Source organism: Stegastes partitus, unplaced genomic scaffold, assembly GCF_000690725.1.
Source record: "Stegastes partitus isolate 25-593 unplaced genomic scaffold, Stegastes_partitus-1.0.2 Scaffold1147, whole genome shotgun sequence".
NCBI lineage: Eukaryota > Metazoa > Chordata > Actinopteri > Pomacentridae > Stegastes > Stegastes partitus.
This window is the reverse complement of record NW_007578878.1, coordinates 166,336-189,331: the sequence shown is the minus strand read 5'-3', so window position 1 is coordinate 189,331 and position 22,996 is coordinate 166,336. Positions and strand designations below refer to the sequence as shown.

Genomic DNA, 22,996 nt, shown 5'->3' with positions numbered 1-22,996 from the left:
AGTGTCAAAGCTGTCCACCATTTTTCATTGTTGCGTGGCTGTGGCAGATACTGACATACTGGATTGGATTTCATCTGGTTTCTGATTGTGGTGTCTCTAGGTGGAGGACACGTAAGCAGAGGCAGACAGAGGTAGGAATTGGTATTGATCAGGATGACTGATATCAGACCTACAGTTAATAGGATCACTGTTCTAACATCTAACCCTGGACCTTTCAGTCCCCTCTGGGGTGTTTGTTTCAGAGATGAGTTCAGACGCTGACATGGCTGTGTTTGGGGAAGCTGCCCCGTACCTGAGGAGACCTGAACGAGACAGAATTGAAGCCCAAAATAGGCCTTTCGATGCCAAAACGGCAGTGTTTGTGGCGGATCCAAAGGAGCTGTTTGTTAAGGGCTCTCTGCAAAACAAAGACGGTGGCAAAGCGACTGTTAAAACTCAATCAGGACAGGTACATCAGCTGTGAACTGATTTTATTTATATAAATTTAAAGGCCAGACATTTTGTTTAGGGATAATTGGATCAACTTATATTTTAAAATCTGCTCTGAAATCCAGTTTGTAGTCCTGAATGCCATGCCATGCTGCCGCTGTCCACATTGTTGTTCTGATGAAGGACACATCTGTCTTCACCATCACAGGTTGTAACAGTGAAGGATGACGAAGTCTTCCCCATGAACCCACCCAAGTTTGACAAGATCGAGGATATGGCCATGATGACCCACCTCAATGAGGCCGCCGTGCTGTATAACCTCAAAGAGCGTTACGCAGCGTGGATGATCTATGTGAGTAATGCAGCATTTAGTTAATGGTGGTCATTCCCACACAATGCCACAGAATCTGCTGCTGCTCAATGACATCATGCAGAGCAACCAGAAGGGCAGTCAGCTGGTGATGTATGTGCTTGAGAACGCATTATCTTCTCTGCTTGACCAAGTCAGATGGCAGGAGCTACTTTTCATGTAGTTTAAAGGTCAAAGATCAAGTTGAGAGATTCAGTTACAGGAGACTGTATCCGTAAATCTAGCTTTAAATCCATTTTCGTACAAGTGAGACTAATCTCAAGAAGGTACCCTATCCAAGCAGCTACTGCACATCATTTTGCATCTCAGTAAACAATCATAAGTGATCTGCAGATTAAAAAACATCTAATATTCACAGATAAATTCAGGCTTAGTTGACAGAACAGTTGACATTATTTGGTTGTTTTTAACAGGCATCAGTTGATTCAAAAGTGTAATAATGATATTATTTAAATCTGTTGCAGATTTTAGTTACACAGTAACATATGATGCAATTTGCCTAGAAGACACTTCAACCAAATTTAGCCTAATGTTGCCCGAGATTGTCAGTGGTGAATTTAGCCATTACATCACTCAAATGAAGCGCAAGGCAATAATTGACTGTATGAATCACAGGCTAAAATGATCTATAAACCTGACTCATATACACTAACTCATACTGGTTACTTTATTGTCGTCGGCTCCTCTCCAAACTACTTCTGCTAAATTTCGCAAACAGCAGTTTACTCATCATCCATCCTGTCACGTAGTGCCGTTCTTCTCTGTTATGAACATCAATGTCCTCAGTACAGCTGTTCTGTCAGCAGCATATACTGAGGTGCTAGAAGAACAGCAGCCAGCTAAACTTATTTCACAAGACTGACGAATAAAAAAAAAATTATGCATAGCCGATGGCGTGTCTTGTATCGATACAGCTAATAGGTTCGTATTGACAGCAGGAGATTTGTATGTTTTGAATGGCTGGCTGTAATATTATGTTTCATTAATTGTGCTGGAGACGGATAAAACATGCTGTCATTGAACTGTAGAGTGCCCAGCAGATGTTACATGATGTGTTGTGGTTACTATAACCATGCCAGCATATGGATCATACTTTTTACGAGGTATGTTACCCGGTCAGAGTTAGAATCTTCCTCACCTACCAGATAGCTGCTTACTGGGCTGAACCACTGCTACGTGAGTGAGGCCAAGACAAGTTCTTAAGTGACCCTGAATGTTGTAGCGGCTAGTTGGGTTGGTGGGATGATTGTTACAGTCAGGCTACAGAAATCAGGGATAGCACTGAGGGTGAGGAGTTAGTTATTTTTTTGGCCTTTGTGCCTTTATTTGACAGTGACAGGAAAGTGGGGGAGAAGAATGGGGGGAGGACATGTGGGAAAGGGCCGTGAGCGGGATTCGAACTCATGACCTCCACATCAGGACTGTAGCCCTGTACATGGGACGCTCAACCCGGTGAGCTATAGCGGCGCCCGAGGAGTTAGTTATTAAACAAAGGGCGACCCAATCACTCATTTGGCTCCACATCTGCAGACTATTACAAGTCTGCTGTCTTGGAAGTCCTCAAATCATCACCTAAGCAACTAACAATTTGCTTTCTTTTCATTGTAGACCTACTCTGGCCTGTTCTGTGTCACTGTGAACCCTTACAAGTGGCTCCCAGTGTACAACCAAGAGGTCGTGCTAGGCTACAGGGGCAAAAAGCGCCAGGAGGCTCCACCACACATCTTCTCCATCTCTGACAACGCCTATCAGTCAATGCTCACTGGTAAGAGGCGTCTGAAAAAGCTGTCAGTCAGTTTGGTATCATGTTCTGAGACAAAGCATTTTGTGCTTCTAATGTGACTGTTGTTTGTTCTAGATCGAGAAAACCAGTCCATCCTTATCACGTAAGCTGCATTTAGAGGCAGAAACTTCAGCCTGTCTTTGATACATATTAATAAAGATGAACATAAACTTTTCTGTTCTGCGTTTCACTGGTGTGCAGTGGAGAATCTGGTGCAGGAAAGACTGTCAACACCAAGCGTGTTATCCAGTACTTTGCGACAATCGCAGGATCTGGGGACAGAAAAAAAGATGCTGCTACCAGTGGAAAATTACAGGTAACATAATAGTGTATGTATTTTCTTAGCCAAGAGGTTGTTGATTCAGTTCCTTATGTGGAATTTTAATCCTTCACTTTGTACATTGTGTTGCTGTAGGGGAATCTGGAAGACCAAATCATCTCTGCTAACCCCTTACTTGAGGCTTTTGGAAACGCCAAGACTGTCAGAAATGATAACTCGTCACGTTTTGTGAGTTAAGACATAAAGACTTTGTTAATACCCATAACTGATTTATCTTTTTTTTTTTTAAATTCCAGATGGATAAATATTTTTTTTCTTTCAGGGCAAATTCATCAGAATCCACTTTGGAACCACAGGCAAACTGGCTTCTGCTGATATTGAAACTTGTGAGTTTGAATATAAAAGAGATTTAAAACATTTGCTGTTAGTTCTTTGTCAAAATAAATCTCTTTTCTTTTTTGGTAGATTTGTTGGAAAAATCCAGAGTAACGTTTCAGCTGGCTGCAGAGAGGAGTTACCACATTTTCTACCAGATCATGTCCAACAAGAAGCCTGAGCTCATAGGTAATGTTACTGGGAGGGATGTGATATGCACAGTGTTCGTACGCTGCAAGGCCCTAGTTTGACAGCACCTGATTCTCCTTCCAGAGACTCTCCTCATCACCACCAACCCCTTTGACTTCCCATTTGTCAGCCAGGGGGAGATCAGTGTGGCCAGTATTGATGACAGTGAGGAACTGATGGCCACTGATGTAAGTCCAATTTACAGTTTTTCTTCTTTTCCATCACTGCCAACAATGCACTATAATACCAGCTGTGTTTTGATGTGCTTTCAGAGCGCTATTGACACCCTGGGTTTCACTGGAGAGGAGAGGATTGGCATCTACAAGCTAACAGGTGCTGTGATGCATTATGGGAATATGAAGTTCAAGCAGAAGCAGAGAGAGGAGCAGGCAGAGCCAGACGGGACAGAGGGTGATTGTTATTCATGATATTCTTTCTTAATCTTTTAATTTTTTTCTTATCACTTTATGGTGATTGTCTTTTTGTTTTGGTGTATGTAAATATCATGTTAATCTTTTAAACTTTTTATCTGCTTTTTTTTTTTTTTTTTTTTAATCACACTTTGCTTTATATTATCTCTCTCTTTTTTAAAAATCTTTTTCTTTGATCAGTGGCTGACAAAGCAGCTTACCTGATGGGTCTGAACTCTGCAGACCTGCTGAAAGCATTGTGTTACCCGAGAGTGAAGGTTGGGAATGAGTACGTGACCAAAGGGCAGACGGTTCAGCAGGTACATGTGTTTCCTCTGCAGCCCAGTGACACATTGTAATGTTTATAATAAACCTCACAGGTTTGAATGCACACATACAAGAGTTTATGTAAAAGCTGGAGTAGCCAGTGCTTCTGATTCCATAATAACCTTTTAGCATCTTGCAATACTGCATGTCTGAGGGAAAACTAGACTTCTGCCTCTCCTGTTGGCTCCATTTTCAGGCCTTAGAAAGTCCTTGTTGGGAGAAGGATGTAGTGGTACCATCGATTACAGAACAGACTTGTACTCAGGACAGCAGGGTTTATTTCCCAGTATGAAGCCACAAGTAATTATTACCTTTTGGGTGAACATTTTTGCACATTTGAAGCATGTGCATATGCTATGCTTGTCTAGTGGAGGTGTCAGACTGAGACGGGACAGAGAAGAACCACAGGAGGAGGCCTGTCTTTCAAATTCTGGCAGTTTTTTTTATTTTTTATCTTCTTTTTTTGTGTTTCCAGATTTCTGCCTTCTGCAGTTTTAATACTGCAACGGTGGGAAAGCATCATATCTTTTATTTTGAAAAAAGCAGCTGAGATAGCCTTAAAGCTACTTCACATATTCTGTGTTATATTAAAACCAGGTTCACACATTTTCACATCACATTATTACACTGATTACATGCTGATTTATTTTCATTTTCTTCTCTGGCCACAAAGGCATCTCTTTCTGATGTGTACTACTACCCCAGTTTGGACAGCTCTACTCATTCAAGAGTTTTTCTTTATTTATTCATTTTTAAATGTCCTACAGTGTATAGCAAAGTTGAAAACATCAAAACTACGAAATGACATGTATGGTTCCTTAAAGCTACTACTTTTTTAATTAATGCCGTCCTTACACATGATGGACGATACGTTAACCAGCTTCAGGAAGTTGTTAACAGGGGAGCTTTGTCAAAAGTTAATAGGTGGGATCTCATGCCTTCTCCTTAAATTTTGAGTTTTTATTAAGTCTATCAGGTGTGTTGTGCTGATGTTGTGCTTATATACAGCACATAGCCATATTAAACTACTGTGGTAATTCATGTTATAGCAGGAACAATTCAGCTACGTAAAGAAAAACACCAGTCCATCATTACTGAAGACATGAATGTCAGTCAGCTCAGAACATTTCAAAACTTCAACAGTTCAAACGCTGTGATAAAACCGGCTCTCCTGAGGTTCCAGGAAAGGAGCACAGAGTGTACAAGGCTGTTATCAAAGCACAAGACGGCATCCTTGAGGAATCTGAAATTTGAATTTGCTAATACTTTTTTGCTTCCTACATAAATCCAAATGTTTTAGTTTTTGACGTTTACAATTTTGTTATACAGTGTAGAAAATAGGGAGAAAAAAATCTGAGTGTGTCCAAACCTTTGACTGGCACTGCTTGTGTAATGTGGAAAATTTAAGCCATTTTTAAAAAATTGTTTTGTTTTTATAGCATGAAAATTCAGTTCACTTTAAAACCAGATGTGCAGCACCAAGCAGCTTTTTCAGCCTAAAAGCTCCATTATTTTAATAGTACACTTTCTGCCTCCTACCAGATGGCTGACAGACAAAAATGAGTGAAAGCCTGTGAGATAAGTTGAACTTCTAGAAGCTACAGAGCCAATTATGTCAGTCTGATAAACAATAATCTTGCTCTGTGTCTGCTGTAGGATATTGTTTCCCAGTGTTTTTACCGTGATAGCTTTATGAGGAGGATATTATATAACATTTGTTGTTGAGTTCTTTTGCTCCAGAACCACCCAAAAGATTTCATAGCACCTAAAAAAATAATAAATCCAACATTTTGTATCCCTCAAAGTGTGATCTCCTTGATCTGTCTGGTTCTCACTGCCACATGTCATTATGCAGGTCTACAACTCTATTGGTGCTTTGGCCAAATCAGTCTATGAGAAGATGTTTCTGTGGATGGTCCTCCGTATTAATCAGATGCTGGACACCAAGCAACCCAGACAGTTTTTTATCGGAGTCCTGGACATTGCTGGGTTTGAAATTTTTGATGTAAGGTTGCATTACTCAGTGTGTCTGCTTTAATTTAGTGACAATCTGATCATGCTGTGGTATAAATTGTGTTGCAGTATAACAGTCTGGAACAGCTCTGTATCAATTTCACCAACGAGAAACTGCAACAGTTTTTCAACCATCACATGTTTGTATTGGAGCAAGAGGAGTATAAGAAGGAAGGCATTGAGTGGGAGTTCATTGACTTTGGGATGGACCTGGCTGCCTGTATAGAGCTCATCGAAAAGGTTAGTTTATGCAAATGTGATCTTATGCAAAGGTACAGTAACACATTACTGTGATGAAGTGGGATTCTCTGACCCTGTCTCCAACAGCCAATGGGCATCTTTTCCATCCTTGAGGAGGAGTGCATGTTCCCTAAAGCCTCAGACACCACCTTCAAAAACAAGTTGTATGACCAGCATCTTGGAAAATCCAGTAACTTTCAGAAGCCCAAGCCTGTCAAAGGCAAGGCTGAAGCTCACTTCTCCTTGGTGCACTATGCTGGCACGGTGGACTACAGCATTACAGGCTGGTTGGACAAAAACAAGGACCCACTGAACGAGACCGTCGTCCAGCTCTACCAGAAAGCCAGCCTGAAGTTACTGGCATTCCTCTATTCTAACTATGCTTCATCTGACGGTAGAACTGGGTCATTCTAAACAGTTTATTTAATTTAAACATCTTACATTTCAACCTTGAAATACAAATAAGAATCTTTTGTCATTTAGAGTCCACTGGTGGAGGAAGTGGTGGAACCGGTGTTGCTGCTAAGAAAGCAGCAAAGAAGAAGGGCTCGTCCTTCCAGACTGTGTCAGCCCTCTTCAGGGTAAACCACCGCCGGATGGTCAAAAGTTTGTAGGAGTCATTCTGACAGAAATAATATTTGATCTTGTGATATTGATGCTGTTCCTCTCTAACAGGAGAATCTGGGGAAGCTAATGACCAACCTGAGGAGCACCCATCCTCACTTTGTGAGGTGCCTGATTCCAAATGAAACTAAAACGCCAGGTACTGCAGTGCTGCTGTATTACAAACAGTTCTTAGACTATTTAAAGGTAAAGTCAGCGATTCTAGACCAGTACAGTTTATGTCAAATTCACTGAATATGTCCTCACAGTCTGCTAGCTGGGTGTGCATGAAGGAAAATCCAGTGTTCCCTGGTTCTGTAAACAAACCAAGTGAGTCGAACCGAACCACACAACACTATTCCAGGATGTACAGTGTGTGTTGGAGCGTGTGCATGTTATGTGATCATGGCGTAGCAGCAGGAGGGGAGATGGATGATAGAGGGACAGGATAGGATGGTAATATCAACAATCTTGCTCCAGAACTCTCCACAGATTGTACCGTTGAATGGTTTTGTATTCTGACAGCTTGACTACACTGTGCTTCTTTTAGGGATTATGGAGCATCATCTGGTTATCCATCAGCTGCGCTGTAACGGTGTGCTGGAAGGAATCAGGATCTGCAGGAAGGGCTTCCCCAGTAGGATCCAGTATGGGGATTTCAAGCAAAGGTAAGAAGCAAAGGTTTTTTTTTTGTTTTTTTTTTTGAGAATATCTTAAAACTCTTTTCTAACAAGAGTTTCTCTTGTATAGGTACAAAGTACTGAATGCTAGCGTGATCCCTGAAGGACAATTCATTGACAACAAGAAAGCTGCTGAGAAGCTCCTGGGCTCTATTGATGTGGATCACACGCAGTATAAGTTTGGGCACACCAAGGTAATTCATTTTGAATGTGACTAAAGACTCCAGTGTGTTTGAACTGAACTGCCAATGGAATCATTACAACATCTGAATCCCCTTTGATGTTTGGGCCTGAATTGGTTGATTCTTTTAAAACAAACTGTCTGATAGATGGAAAGACTTTGCAAAAAGATTTGTCGAAGTTGTCGAAGTAAGGCAGGTTTTATGGCCGAATAGTGAGTCAATGCTTTCAGGAGAAACTGTTGAAAAACAATTACGTCAATATTAAAAGGACAAAAGCTTCATGGAGAGTTTAGGAAATATTATGTGTAGCCATTTGGAACAGATTTAAACACTTAATGTAACGACATATCAGACTGCCTACTTGATGCCAAGCTTACTGAACTGATGTACCAAACATGTTAATACTTTGTGGTTTGTTTGTTTGTTTGGGTGTTTCTAAGTACCTTAATTTTTATTTCCTGAAGGTGTTCTTCAAAGCAGGACTCTTGGGTCTACTGGAAGAGATGAGGGATGAAAAACTGGCCTCTCTCATCACCATTACTCAAGCCTTGTGTCGTGGTTTTCTCCGAAGGAAGGATTTTCAGAAAATGATGGAGAGGAGGTAATAACAGTTAGGCTACGTCATTGGTCAATACACCAAAGACCACAGATCTGTATGTTTTTATTTCACTGAACTGAAAAACAAACTCTATCACTTTCCAGAGAGTCCATTTACATCGTCCAGTACAACATTCGCTCCTTCATGAATGTGAAACATTGGCCATGGATGAAACTCTACTTCAAGATCAAGCCACTCTTGAGGAGTGCTGAGACTGAGAAGGAGATGGCAAACATGAAGGTGGAGTTTGCCAAGTGTAAGGAGGATTTAGCCAAAGCTGAGTCTAAAAGGAAGGAACTGGAAGCCAAAATGGTTTCCCTGCTTCAGGAGAAGAACGACTTGTGTCTGCACATTCAATCTGTGAGGAGAGACAATATACATCTAGCAGTCATAAGGGGGTAAAAGTGAATGCTTAATAATGACACTTTTTTTTTTCATCAAACAGGAAAGTGAGAGTTTGGCAGATGCAGAGGAACGGTGCGAAGGCCTGATTAAGAACAAGATCTCACTGGAGGCTAAAACCAAAGAACTCAGTGAGAGACTAGAGGATGAGGAGGAGCTGAACGCTGAGCTGACCGCCAAGAAGAGGAAGCTGGAGGACGAGTGCTCTGAGCTGAAGAAAGACATCGATGACTTGGAGCTCACTCTGGCTAAAGTGGAGAAGGAAAAACATGCCACTGAAAACAAGGTGTGTTCTGGAGGGCCTTCTGAACATCACACCCACGGACTCAAGTATTTACTAATATGTCTGCTTCTATTTCCACATTCAGGTCAAGAATTTGACAGAAGAAATGTCAAGTCTTGATGATACTATTGCCAAGTTGTCGAAGGAGAAGCTGGCCCTCCAAGAGGCTCATCAGCAGACGCTGGAAGACTTGCAAGCAGAGGAAGACAAAGTCAACTCTCTGACCAAAGCAAAAATCAAGCTCGAGCAACAAGTCGATGATGTAAGCCTGTAGCCATTGGCGCTTAGAAATCATAGCATGTAGGAGTCATTAGTTTTTACTGAAAACGTGCTCTTGTGTTAGCTTGAGGGCTCTCTGGAACAAGAGAAAAAGGTCCGAATGGACGTCGAGAGGGCCAGAAGGAAGCTTGAGGGAGATCTGAAGCTGACTCAGGAGTCCATTATGGATTTAGAAAATGGCAAACAACAGCTGGAGGAACGCCTTAAAAAGTATGTACAACCACATCAGCTTCTCATCATGCGAGGGTACTCACCTCAAACAAGAGGCAAAATCTCCAATTTGAGCCATAGCTGTTTACTATAAAGCCTTTAACCACTGTCCAGTTACGCCCCAAATTGGGAGTCACATCCGTTAATTCTGGCTGAGACTGACAACTTTTTGAAGTACTGTCATAAATATAAACGCTTGTCACGTGGTTTGGTTTGCACAACAGGAAAGATTTTGAATTCAGCCAACTTGTATCCAAAATTGAGGATGAGCAGAGTGCGGCTGTACAATCTCAGAAGAAGATCAAGGAGCTTCAGGTACTTGGTGCACTCAGAGTTTAATTGAAAACCAGCATGGTCTGTTATTGATTTGGTGTTTTTTTTCTCTCCCAGGCACGTATTGAAGAGCTGGAGGAAGAGATGGAAGCAGAGCGTGTTGCCAGAGCCAAGGTGGAAAAGCAAAGGTCTGATCTCTCTAGGGAGCTCGAGGAGATCAGCGAGAGGCTGGAGGAAGCCGGGGGAGCCACCACAGCTCAGGTAGAGATGAACAAGAAGCGAGAGGCAGAGTTTCAGAAACTGAGACGAGACCTTGAAGAATCGACCCTCCACCACGAGGCCATCGCCGCAGCTTTAAGGAAGAAGCATGCTGATAGTGTGGCCGAGCTGGGAGAACAAATTGACAACCTGCAGAGAGTCAAACAGAAGCTTGAGAAGGAGAAGAGTGAGTACAAGATGGAGATTGATGACCTGTCCAGCAACGTAGAGGTCATGGTCAAGGCAAAGGTAAGATAAACCAGCATGGAGATGACACATATACACTGATGAGCCGGAGCCCTCTAAGGGTGCCCTGTGAAATCTGGCATTAGAACGTTAGGAGCAGATCCTCTCAGCACCGCAAACTGCTGGTTGGACCCACAATGGATCAGACTTGTTTATGGTTTGTCCCTCTGTGAATCATTATTGATAGTAACTCACCACTACTGACCCAGAGCAGCCCACAAACATTTCCAGTTCAGAGCTGCTCCAACCCATTTGTTTGGCCATAAACATTTTCACCTCAATCAAGGTCTTACTTCTAAACTCTTGCCTACTGCTCCCTAAATGCCAACTGCAAAATCTGATCGTTCGCTTACTGTCTAATATATCCCAGACGGTGACGTGTCACGTGTTATGGCTCTCAGTATGTACGTATTAAGTAGCATTTAGTGCCAAGGTTTTGGCATTAAAAGTAACGTGAGGATAGTGGTATCAAAAGTGATGTCATCAGTAGTCAAAATACATTTATTAGCTGTCAGACACTGCTTTGTTTTTGTTGTCTGATTGGTAAGAACATTCAAAGAACCTATGTTTTTATCAATATTTCCAGGTTAATTTTGAAAAGCTGTGCCACTCTCTGGAAGACCAACTCAGTGAATACAAGGCGAAGCATGATGAGAACACTCATCTGATCACTGAATTAAATGCTCAAAGAGCAAGACTTCAGAATGAAAATGGTAAGCAGCTCATTAATACTCTGAACCTGAAAACCCACTGCCAGGTCTAAAATGCCTGAAATCTTTACAAAAATCAACTTTCTATTGGTCCTTGAACTACTCATCTGTGATTGGCTGCTCCGTCAGAAAAGGTAACAAAACTAAGCCTAAAATTGTGATGATTTAGACTTAGTTTTTTCCATATGTATCATTTGCGTTGCATTGTACAAAATGCAATGCCGTCTGTGACTCAGCTGCCACCAAAGGCAGACAAAAATGAAGGGGCTCTGAACTGCAGGTTCACACCGAGCAGATAAGAGACTAGTAGTGAAACAAGTTGAACATGTTAGTAGCTAAATATTTATAGTATTTAGAGCAATTATTTTTCCAATGTTGTTAACATCTGTGGACACTTGGATTTGAAAAAAATATTCCTTTTTTTTTTTTTTTTTTTTAAGCATTTTTCCTAAATTAATGATCAAAGAAATTCAACTTAAGTTTTTTTTTGTGGCATATCATTGTTATACTGCATGAGAGACACATTCTCTCTACTTCTAGCTTAAAAGAGCAGTGAAACATTACAATGCCCCAAAACTGCCTGGGGTATAGAGGGTTAAGATGCTTCTGGAGTCAAGTACCTCTCTCTTGTTTTTCCTGAATTTCCTAAACCCCTGGAACAGGTGAGTTTTCTCGTCACCTTGAGGAGAAAGAAGCGGTGCTGTCTCAGATGTCGAGGGCCAAGCTTGCCTTTTCTCAGCAAATAGAAGAACTGAAGAGGCAGGTTGAGGAGGAGACAAAGGTTTGTTGCATTGTTTCACTCTGTTGAACCCATCAGTACCTGTGACATTAATACGTGAAGGTGAGTAGGTTAACTAGTGAGCTTACCTGGTTAGCCACAGGCTCAGTTTGTTCAAAGCTGAAAGCTCAGTGAGGCTAACACATCTAACTGACTAAATATGACTCAAATGCATGAACAATGTGCTTATTTGCCAATGGACAGTTAGCTTAGCATTTAGACTTAAAGCTGGTGGGAAAACCAGCACCCAGAGTTAAAAAGATTCACCTAATTATAACTTTTGATTAAACTGTAGACATACAGATAAAGTGTGTTTTACACTGAGTGACCTTCCAGGTCCACGTCTAGTTGGCCCAGTGTCACAATAAGATTCTTGTTTCTATCTGCTGCCAATCTTTCATAATGACAGAGCAACCTGCTTAAGCTTCATATTTACTGCACAGATCTTTTCATGTACCTCTCAATTAAACGTATCAGAAATGTAAAAACAACAGAGTATCAGTACAAGGTGTTTTGAGCCTTCACATACATGTGAGTGTCTTTGTGCAAAATCTAAATCTGCCTTTGTGTTAGGCGAAGAATGCCCTCGCCCATGCTCTTCAGTCTGCCCGCCATGACTGCGACCTGCTGAGGGAGCAGTTTGAGGAGGAGCAGGAGGCTAAGGCTGAGCTCCAGAGAGCACTGTCCAAGGCCAACAGTGAGGTGGCCCAGTGGAGAACCAAATATGAGACTGATGCCATCCAACGCACCGATGAACTCGAAGAGGCCAAGTGAGAGTCCATGTTCATACATAATAATGAATAAACTCAGTATCACGGCTAGTCAGGGAACCCGGAGACACAAGAAACAGACTGAAGCAGGACTCAAACCATGTTTTTTTTCACAGATGTTTCAAGAACAGAAAATTCATAGAACTAATGCAACAAACTGAGACCACGTCAAGGGTTAGGGATAATTACAAGGCAGACTGACTCCTTCACAACTAATTCACAGGTCCAAAAACAGTAGCCTTATCACAATCCTACAGAGACACAGTCAGAGAACTACACTAAGTTTTGGCAAGGCTTAAGTAGGAGGAGGTACAGGAGTGTGGTAAGAACGTAAGTTGGGGCTACAACACGTAACTGATGGGATTCAGGAGCTGATCTGGGAAACCAAAGTCCAGCTATGAGTCGGGAGTTTGAATCTGGACCCAGGCCAGACTGGGCAGTGCAAGAGGTTGGCAGAGGTGGGCAGGAGGAAGTATCTGGTGGCTGGCCAGAGGTTGAAGCCAACGGCTGGAGCTGCCAGGGCTTGAGGAGAGATCTGAGGTCCAGCTTGACTTTAGATTGGGTGAAGCAGAGGCCTGGTAGAAGCTGGTTGACTGGAGTGGGTCTGAGTATTTGTTTAGCTGAAGCAGGAGGCTGGTCAGGGAGCTTGAGGCAGAGCAAACAGATGTTAGCTAAGGTGAATGGTGGAGCTTGCGACATGAGCAACTTAAGCTGGACTAACTGTAGCAGAGGACCTGACACAGTGGAGGAAAGTGATTATCATTATTGATTCTTTCTGTCTAAATCCTTAGGAAAAAACTTGCCCAACGTTTGCAGGAGGCTGAGGAGGGCATCGAGGCTGTGAACGCCAAATGTTCGTCTTTAGAGAAGACAAAGCAGAGGCTGCAGGGGGAGGTGGAAGACCTCATGGCTGATGTAGAGAGAGCAAATGCTCAAGCAGCTGGACTGGACAAAAAGCAGAGGAGCTTTGATAAGGTAACCAAGACTTCCTGTAGTCATCTGTGCTAAAGAAATACAACCCACTGATGCCAGCAATGTAACAATCGTCACAGCAATGAAAGTCTGTTTTACTGCACTACGCCATTAATATGCCAGTGATTTTATAAGCCTTGACAATCAGTACAGTTCATTAAGGCCTTTAAAGATTCTACCTCAAACAAACCCGTATGTTGTGTTTCTTGTTTAGATTTTGTCTGAGTGGAAACAGAAGTATGAGGAGAGTCAAGCTGAGCTGGATGGTTCACAGAAAGACTCTCGCTCCCTCAGCACGGAACTGTTCAAAATGAAGAATTCTTATGAAGAAGCTTTGGAGCACCTTGAAGTCCTGAAGCGAGAGAATAAAAACCTGCAACGTATGAATATTAGGCTTTCTTTAATTCAGTGATTAGACAGCTGTTTGTACTCAGCACGTCTTAAGAAGAACATGTTTTGTTTCCATTTGACTGGTAATTGCAGAGGTGTTTTGCATTTTTATATTTGTAGAGGAAATTTCTGACCTGACCGAGCAACTTGGGGAGAATGGCAAAGCCATCCATGAGCTGGAGAAAACTAAGAAACAAGCAGATAATGAGAAGACTGAGATCCAGACTGCTTTGGAGGAAGCTGAGGTGACTGTGGGATATGAAGAAATGATGTACAGGTCAAAATAGGATTCTTCTGCACATTGTTTTGTCTGACTGTAGTATTTCACTCTTATCTGTGCTCTAGGCTTCTCTGGAACATGAAGAATCCAAAATTATGCGTATCCAGTTGGAGCTCACTCAGGTGAAAGGAGAGGTCGATCGCAGGTTAGCCGAGAAGGATGAGGAGATCGAACAGATGAAGCGCAACCATCTGCGCATTGTGGAGACGATGCAGTCCGCATTAGATGCTGAGACACGCAGCAAGAACGATGTAATGAGAATCAGGAAGAAGATGGAGACTGACCTCAATGAGATGGAGATCCAGCTGAGCCACGCCAACCGGCAGGCTGCTGAGGCCCAGAAGCAGCTGAGGAATATGCAAAGCCACCTCAAAGTAAAATATTAACAGTTGCCACGTTCAGTACAAGGATCTTTAAACCCTTATTCTGGGTAACTCATCTTACTGTCACTATTCGTTCTCTCTGCAGGAACAAACCCTTCACCTGGATGAGGTGCTGCGGAACCAGGAGGACCTGAAGGAGCAGGTGGCCATGGTGGAGCGCAGGAGCAGCCTGCTGCAGGCGGAGGTGGAGGAGCTCCGGGCTGCCCTGGAGCAGTCAGAGAGAGGCCGCAAGTTAGCTGAAGGGGAACTGGCTGATGCCTGTGAGAGAGTTGGATTGCTGCACTCTCAGGTATCCAGGAAAGAAACAAGATGTTATTATTTGCTTCATATTTACAAATAATAATCTAATATCAATAATTAAATATCTGCAGGGGGCGGATGTGGGCGCTCTATTAGTGAAGTCGGGATTTAAGTTAGTGACAGAGGTGGACCTTAAAGCAGCATGTTAACAGTGGATCAAGTGGCTTTTAGTAGTTTGTTTTGTTTAAAAACCCTAAACTTTACTGTTTAGGTTCACTCTCACAGCTCTCATCAACCGTTTTCAGCAGCAGCAGGTAGCTATTTTCAGTTAAATGCTTTGCTGAGCCACAGTTCCGGTACCTGTCCCACATTACACGGCAGATTGATTCTGACTCACCGGATGCAGGCCACCGTTATGAGCCTGCAACTGGCCACATGTTTCACACTGCCTTCTTTTCTCCTTCTGCTACCTATGTATTACCGTTTTTCAAAATCAACCTCTGGGCAGCAACTTAAATGATGAAGATTTGAACCATGCAGCAGCCCTGCTATTTTTTTTCCCGAATTAGTGAAACAGTGCTCATGTCTCTGTGTGCAAATGTTCAACCAAAGCCATTTCACCCATCACTGTTTCAGGGGGACACCGTCACCTGCAGCTCCGCCCAATACAACTGTGAATGGTTTCAAGACAATTCTGTGCTGCACATTGGTCTGGCTATGCAAGACTGCACAGCAGACAGCTCTAATGAGCCTTTTAGCCTCTTTCAGCTCACTACTTCTGTGTTACTACTCTCCAGCTGCAGTAGGCAGCTATTTTCAGCAAAATAGTTCTAAAAAAAGAAGAAAAAACAAAAAAACACAGCACACAACTTCTTCACCATCAAACAAATAACCGCCATAATTAGCAACAGAGCTACAAAAGACATGAATGTTGGACTTACATCCAACAGGTCATCAGAAAAGAGCTCAAACGTGAAGTGAAGAGATAATGAAAACAATAAATGACTATAGTAATACAATAATACATTTTATTTGAGTACAAGCCCCTTTCATGACACCCAAGGACACTTTACAAAATTATTAAAATAAAATAAGAATCAAATTACAGAAACAAAAATAAATAAATATATAGAAACAAATGATGAATGCATCTTTAAAGACATACCTGACAGTAATGGATGCCTGCCAAAGCTATAAGCTACAAAGAGTGTTATGTTCAGCAAACATGTAAAGTAAGAGCAGTGTTATTGCAGTCTGAAATGATTTTGTATTAATACATTGTCGTGTCTTGGGGAGTCGATTATATTCATTAGACTTGTGAGTGCATGCTCTTGGATATTTAGAACGTCCCCCTCTTTTATTCCCAGTTTGTTAACTGTTCATTTGGCTGCAGAACACCAGTCTGCTCAACTCCAAGAGGAAGCTGGACGCAGATGTCAGCCAGCTGCAGGGTGAAATGGAGGAAGCAATCCAAGAGGCTCGCAATGCCGAGGAGAAAGCCAAGAAGGCAATCACTGATGTAAAAGTCTTCACTCTACCTCTACTACTGATTTATGAAGTGTAATTAGTAACTTGAAAAATGACTGAATTGTCAAGCCATCTGGTCAGCTCCAGCTCAGTTGTATTCTTTAGAATTTTTATATTTGTAAATGACAAATTAAGCATCAGCTGAACTTGCTGCTGTAGGCAGCCATGATGGCAGAGGAACTGAAGAAGGAGCAGGACACCAGCAGCCACCTGGAGAGGATGAAGAAGAACCTGGAAGTTTCTGTGAAGGATCTGCAGCACCGTCTGGATGAGGCGGAGAACCTGGCGTTGAAGGGCGGCAAGAAGCAGCTCCAGAAACTGGAAACACGGGTATCACTGTCATTCATCTATCAGACTCCTGTGACTACTAACAATAACGATCACAGCCGATGTTGGATTTGTGGGGTTTTAACTTTCTGTTTAGGTTCGTGAGCTGGAGGGGGAAGTGGAGAGTGAACAGAAAAGGGCCGCCGACGCCGTCAAAGGAGTCCGCAAATACGAGAGGAGAGTCAAGGAGCTCAGCTACCAGACTGAAGAGGACAAGAAGACTGTGCTGAGACTGCAGGACCTGGTGGACAAGCTGCAGCTCAAAGTCAAGGCATACAAACGGCAGAATGAAGAAGCTGTAAGAGTTCATCAGATGAGAACGTTGATATTTTAGTAATGGTCATTCTGTAGCTTACATTCACTTTGTCTACAGGAGGAGCAGGCCAATATTCATCTTGCTAAGCTGAGGAAGGTGCAGCATGAGCTGGAAGAGGCGCAGGAGCGGGCAGACATCGCCGAGTCCCAGATCAACAAGATGAGGACTAAAAGCAGAGAGTATGGAAAGGTAGGATTTGATACAGACTACAGACTTTATTTATTTTACAGAAATTAAAAAATATATATAACCAACCTGCATACATTTTTCCAAGGTGTTTCCAATACTGAAAAAAATGTGACTCAACATACTATAGACATTTGTCTGCTCGTTTTGTAGCTAGTTTCTGTACACGTCTCCTCTGTGCTCTGTGGATACACAACCTGCAGTTCAACTGAAAAGCCACAGCTCAGATTACAGGTTACAGGACTAGAACACAAAGGTAGCCACTGCATGGATGGAAATGTTGAGTGCACATCAGTGGCTGCAGACAGTCCTGCAGGAAATTTAAAAAAAAAAAAAAAAAAAAGACTTTTAATATTTTTACTGATACGTTTCCTTTCCCTGTCTTTCCTCCCTGCCTTGTCTCAGGCTGCTGAATCAGAGTAAACCCTGCAGCGATGACTCATCCTCTAAGCAAGTTTTAAGTGCAAGTAGAAGCTCAATTAATTGAAGAAAAAAAAAAACCCTGTTTTGCTGTGACACTGTAGCAGAATAAAGTGGTGTGAAGCATAAGTTTTATTGTAGTTTTTTCCTCCTGCTCATACAGTGATCAGGCATCAAAATGTGAGTTTTCCAGCATCATCTTTGTGAATATCAGCAGAACTTTTTCTTGGTGCACCAGCAGACTGAGGTTTGTGCTGCCAATTAGGCAGCCGGAGACGTCATTTTAGCAGATAATCAGTTTCATAGAAGGACTGTGCGGTTCTGTATCAGCTCCCATCAGTGTGTGCAGTTATCGTCTAATTAGAGCAACTGTTGTCAGAGATCAGGGCGACGCCTGCTGACATTTACATCCGGAGTTAAAATAACAGTCATTCATCTACATACGACACTTAATCCTGGCATGAGAGCAGCGGATTAACCACGATTAGACCAATATAATCAAAGGAGCATGTGGACCAATCAGGGCGGCTGCAGAGGACTCATCTAATATCTGTTTAGCTGCTTCTCTCCATCCTCCAACCTGTTTAGTTTCAATCTCAGCGCCGCAGTCTTCATCATTACAGGAATTTCATTTGTCTGAGAGGAAGATTAGAAAGTCTGACATAGAGGCAGAATATTCGTCAGCATACTTAGAGTAACTCAGACTTTTAATTGGATTTATGTTTTTCTTACTGAGCTGAGCAGTTCTCATTATGTGGATTATTACAGTATTTGAATGTTTACTGCATACCAACACTGCCTCAACACAACGTGACTGATGCACTCAAATGCTTTAAAAGGCAACAGATTCTATCAGTTAACTTGATAAGACTCACTTGTTAAGTGAAAATCAGTCTAGGGGACGACCTCGTGAAGCAGGTTAACATATCAACAGTGTGCAAAGCTGCCATCAAGGCCAACGGTGACTGCCCTACAGAATCCAGAATATGAAACATTAGTCGCCTTTTTTTCTCACTAAATGATTCCATCTGAGGTTTTTCACAGGTTTGACGTCTGCAGTTTTGTTCTACATTGTACAAAACAGAACAAAAGCCATGAATGAGCAGCTTTGTTCAGGCTTTTGTGTGTTTGGGACCTTGTAGGTGCTGTTTATATTCAGGGCGCTGGTAAGACTCTCTCAATGAATTACCAGGTTTTTACTGCAGAAAATCACACTTGTCTCATTTTTGAATGGAGGGTGCAACTATCTTTCAAGGAATTATGTCATCTGTCCACTTTCCATGAACTGATAGGGTTTAGGAGGGTTTTTCTCCTGTAGGTTCTATTCAGGAGTTTGCATGTTCTCCCTGTGCAACGTGGGTTCTCTCCAGGTTCTCCAGCTTCTACCCACACAGTTCAAAAACACGTTGAGGTTAATTGGTGATTCTAAATTGTCCGTAGGTGTGAATGTGACTGTGCTTGGTTGTCTGTCTCTAAGTGTAGCCCTGTGATAGACTGGTGACCTGTCCAGGGTGTCCCCTGCCTTCGCCCTAAGTAGGCTGAGATAGGCTCCAGCCCCCCACGACCCTAATGAAGATTAAGTGGTGTATAGATAATGGATGGATGGATGGAGGTTCTATTCCTCTCCAGTCTGAGGGACACTCCAGTTCTGATCCTTTTAAACACTTGGTACATTTATTTTAAGGCTGTTTGTTTCAAAAGTGCTAATGATTTAAGGGATTTAATTATTAAGTTCACTGTAGGTTTATGTGTGCAGAGGGATTTGAATCAGCATTTAATTCACAGGCGACCCAGCTGTATAGGAACTAATTAAATGGGTTCTACTTTTACCAGCTGTAACTTTAAAGTAAGGCATCAATAAGTAGAAGAACTGGCAGAGAGCCTCCACCGAGGCCAAAGCTGTGTCTCACCATGATGTGGATCGGCAGCGTAATTTAACAGGTTGTCAAGCTGTCAAGCTGAGAAAGTAATAATTCTAACTCATTATTGTCATATGTATGAATCTGAAATAGAATATTGTGCTTATGAAGACTTTTCCTTCCTTCACATTTTGAATATTGGACTTTTTTATATACTTGTAACAGAGAGTTTCCACATGGAGGCATTGTTTTTTTTAATTTCAATCACAGATCTCAGCAGCCAACACTGGGTAAAAGAAGATGAGAACCACTGATGGTGATCACATGCACAAAACATGACATAATTTAAACAGTTAATCAAATGTGTGCACGTTTTTCTACTCATAAAATTGTTGATGTTTGAGGGAAACTTTGACTCTTGATCTGAGTGAAATCCTGCCTGTGACTCTGCATTTGATTCCAAAGTCGTGTGCAACATTTAATTTAGTAAAGACAAATATGTTATAGGCCAAAGACAGTCTGTACCAAACCCACCATCATGATAATAAAACCTATATGGGTCATTCTTCCTCAATTCACCAGATTTCAGAAAATCTTCCATCTCCAATTGGGTTGTACAAATTTGACGATGAAGGATTATCATCAAGATGACATAATCCCAAATTTTAGAGTCATAACTGTGATAGCTTTTGCCAAATTTGTGACGATACCCTAACATTGGGTGACAATTTCTTAGGAAGTATTTAAGGTACAGATTTCAAACTTGAGAACACATTTCCTCTCGATTAGAGGTGTTTAAATCCCATTTTTCCCCCCAAAGTCCCAGATTATTTTTGTTTGTTTTTCACTTTTATGGATATTTACAATGAATATTTTTATCTCAGATGCCAAACAAAGTGTATAAGTGTATATTTCTTAGCAAAAAAAAACAAAGAAAAAAAAGTTAAATTAAAACATTAGGAAGCAACATTTCCAAAATTTGTCCAGCAAAACTAAAAATACATCCCAATTTGAATTTTTCACCATGACAAGTTTGAAACATTCTCTTTCAAATGACTTCAATGATGTGGTGGTGTGACCTGTCATTCATCGGCAACTGATGTGTAATGTTGAGCAAAATAGAGATACTTACCATTTTTGAGTGTCAGTATCTCAGAGGCTATATGTGTCCTCTTCATGAAATTGGACGATGTAACACAAACATTTCTGACTTCTATTGTAAATCCTGTATGTTTTATGGGTGTAGAAAGAAGGTCTCGGGCGTTAATGTTTCCTTACAGTGAACAGGCCATAGACTCTCAGCATATGCATTGCAGTACCTGTAACGTGGGGTTTAAACATCTCTAATAGAGTGGAAATGTGTTTGAAAATTTGAAGTCTCTGCCTTCAATACTTCTTAAGATATTGTCATCCAAATTTAGGGTCTCATCACAAATTTGTCAAATTTTGCTACAAAAATTCAGATTTTTTTTTCCTAGCAAAGACTATCACAGTTATGACCCAAAAACGTGGGATTATGATTGATGATAATCCTCCATCCTCAAATTTTTTTTAACCCAATCCGACATGGTCATGCGGGAAGTTTTTCTGACATCTGGTGAACTGAGGTGGAATGACCCATATGCTAATTATGCATGAAGATAATTACAGTGTGTTGTAGGGAAAGCAGCAGCAGCAGTAGGACCGGCCTATTCAGGAACTTCAGTTAATGTTCACCTCTAACATCAGAACGGAGAAACAATGTGATCTCAGTGACTGGTTGGAACTGACAGAAACAACAAAATGACTCCAATAAACCCTAAAAGTGGATGAGCTCCAACAGCAGAAGACCACAGCAGGTTTCTGAGGCCGCCGTAGGCTCACCAGCACCGGACAGCTAACGATGAAAAAAACTGCTGCAGGAGTAATGGTGTGGAGAGGGTTTTCTTGGCTCACTTTGGGCTCTTAATACAAAGTCAGTCATGGTTGGAATGCAGCAGCCTGTCTGAGTGTTCTTACTGACCATGTGAATCCATTTTTGAGCACAATTAAGCCCTTTTCTAACAGCAGCTTTCAGCAAGATAAAGCACCACCACACAAAGTCAGAGTGGTTCCAGTTGACTTCCCTATAGTTTGTCCAGGCCCTTAAGAGACGGGAAGGGGTTAAAATCCGAGTACCTAGTGTAGTATCCAGTGAATGTGCATGTTGAAAACTGATGGCCAGTCAAGAACAATGTTTACAGTCTCTTCAGTTTCCAACAACTCCAATAACTATTTTCTTTGGTGGAATCACTGAAACACATGCGTCTTTGTCACAGAAACAATCCTGCATTTTGGTTCTTTCATAGATTTATTAGAGGTTTTCTGGTAATATGATGAAATCTGCTGGGTGAAATGATGATAATAATTCACGAATCATTTCAGCTCCAGACTGCTGCTTTGGGGAGACAATGAATGTATAAGGGGGATCTTTAGGGGCCCAAAGTCAAAGCCAACGTTGACATTCTTACAGCTCACGGGACATTATTAGTATGATGTTTCTTTTTGTACTCATTCCATATCCCTCCATTAGGCCTCAACTCGCATTTCTGCTCAGTGACCAGCAGTCAGCAGCAGAGAGCCTTTCATTTCTGGATGCGCCATCAGTCATCATTAGTCATTAGTTTGCTTCTGCTCACTTGTGTTTATGTTAAAGGTGCATTTCACAGATTTAGCCCTCTGCTCACAATGCAGATTGAACAACTTTTCCTTTCACCAGACAGAGAGGGTCCAACAGCTACCAAGAGGCCTTATAGGAAATGTACTTTTGTGTGTGTGTGTGTGTGTAGTTGAACCAGTAGAGTACAGTGAAGGTCTGGGTACCTGGACATCAGCTGCACAGCCAGAATAGATCTTTTATTCAACTATTTGTTTGTTTTTGTTGTTGCTTTTTGCCATGTGTTTATGTTTTTGATAGCGTGATTCTGTCACTTTCTGGTCCTGGTGTGATCTACAACCTCAACAGCTGGTGGTTGCTTTTGAGTTTCTTGTGTTTGCAAAGTTTGCAGAGCAGAATTTTAATGATTCTATATGAAAAAGAAAAATAGAGAATTTAGCAGCATTATAGTTCTTAATGTTTCACCGTGACTCCAGTTGGTCATCATGTTATCTGAAGGCTAAGAATAAACTAATGTGTCATAACACCAAGCAACAGCCAAATGAGGAACTCCGCACCATGTTTTTGCACAAATGTCACGTACATATCGAGGCCAGCTTCAGCTGCAGCCGCAGCCTTTATACTGGAAATGAAAAGGTTTAAAGTGAAATAATAAGACTTTATCTGAACACCTTCAGTGAGATCAACAGTTTAAACAATCATGTACAGTTATTTCACTCATTGATTTTCAGTGACTATTTCATTTTAGCTTTGTTTTAGTTACTAAATGACAT

At 41.7% G+C, this 22,996-nt stretch overlaps 1 protein-coding gene across 1 annotated transcript; it reads left to right on the top strand.

The window, feature by feature from the left end:
- The first annotated feature begins 262 nt into the window (after positions 1 to 262).
- Positions 263 to 17,800, top strand: LOC103368359 (myosin heavy chain, fast skeletal muscle-like). The gene is made up of 38 exons (XM_008296700.1): positions 263 to 448; positions 638 to 781; positions 2,408 to 2,564; positions 2,658 to 2,685; positions 2,784 to 2,877; positions 2,998 to 3,090; positions 3,185 to 3,248; positions 3,328 to 3,426; positions 3,511 to 3,614; positions 3,699 to 3,837; positions 4,038 to 4,156; positions 6,019 to 6,168; positions 6,246 to 6,416; positions 6,504 to 6,810; positions 6,948 to 6,997; positions 7,092 to 7,179; positions 7,570 to 7,687; positions 7,770 to 7,893; positions 8,346 to 8,482; positions 8,584 to 8,839; positions 8,925 to 9,167; positions 9,250 to 9,426; positions 9,508 to 9,653; positions 9,878 to 9,968; positions 10,044 to 10,433; positions 11,017 to 11,143; positions 11,803 to 11,921; positions 12,492 to 12,688; positions 13,480 to 13,663; positions 13,875 to 14,040; positions 14,171 to 14,295; positions 14,396 to 14,704; positions 14,799 to 15,002; positions 16,347 to 16,472; positions 16,640 to 16,810; positions 16,905 to 17,105; positions 17,181 to 17,312; positions 17,715 to 17,800. Exons 1-38 carry the CDS (start codon positions 263 to 265, stop codon positions 17,730 to 17,732), a joined length of 5,754 nt encoding a protein of 1,917 aa, XP_008294922.1. The 3' UTR covers positions 17,733 to 17,800.
- Positions 17,801 to 22,996: the final 5,196 nt, after the last annotated feature.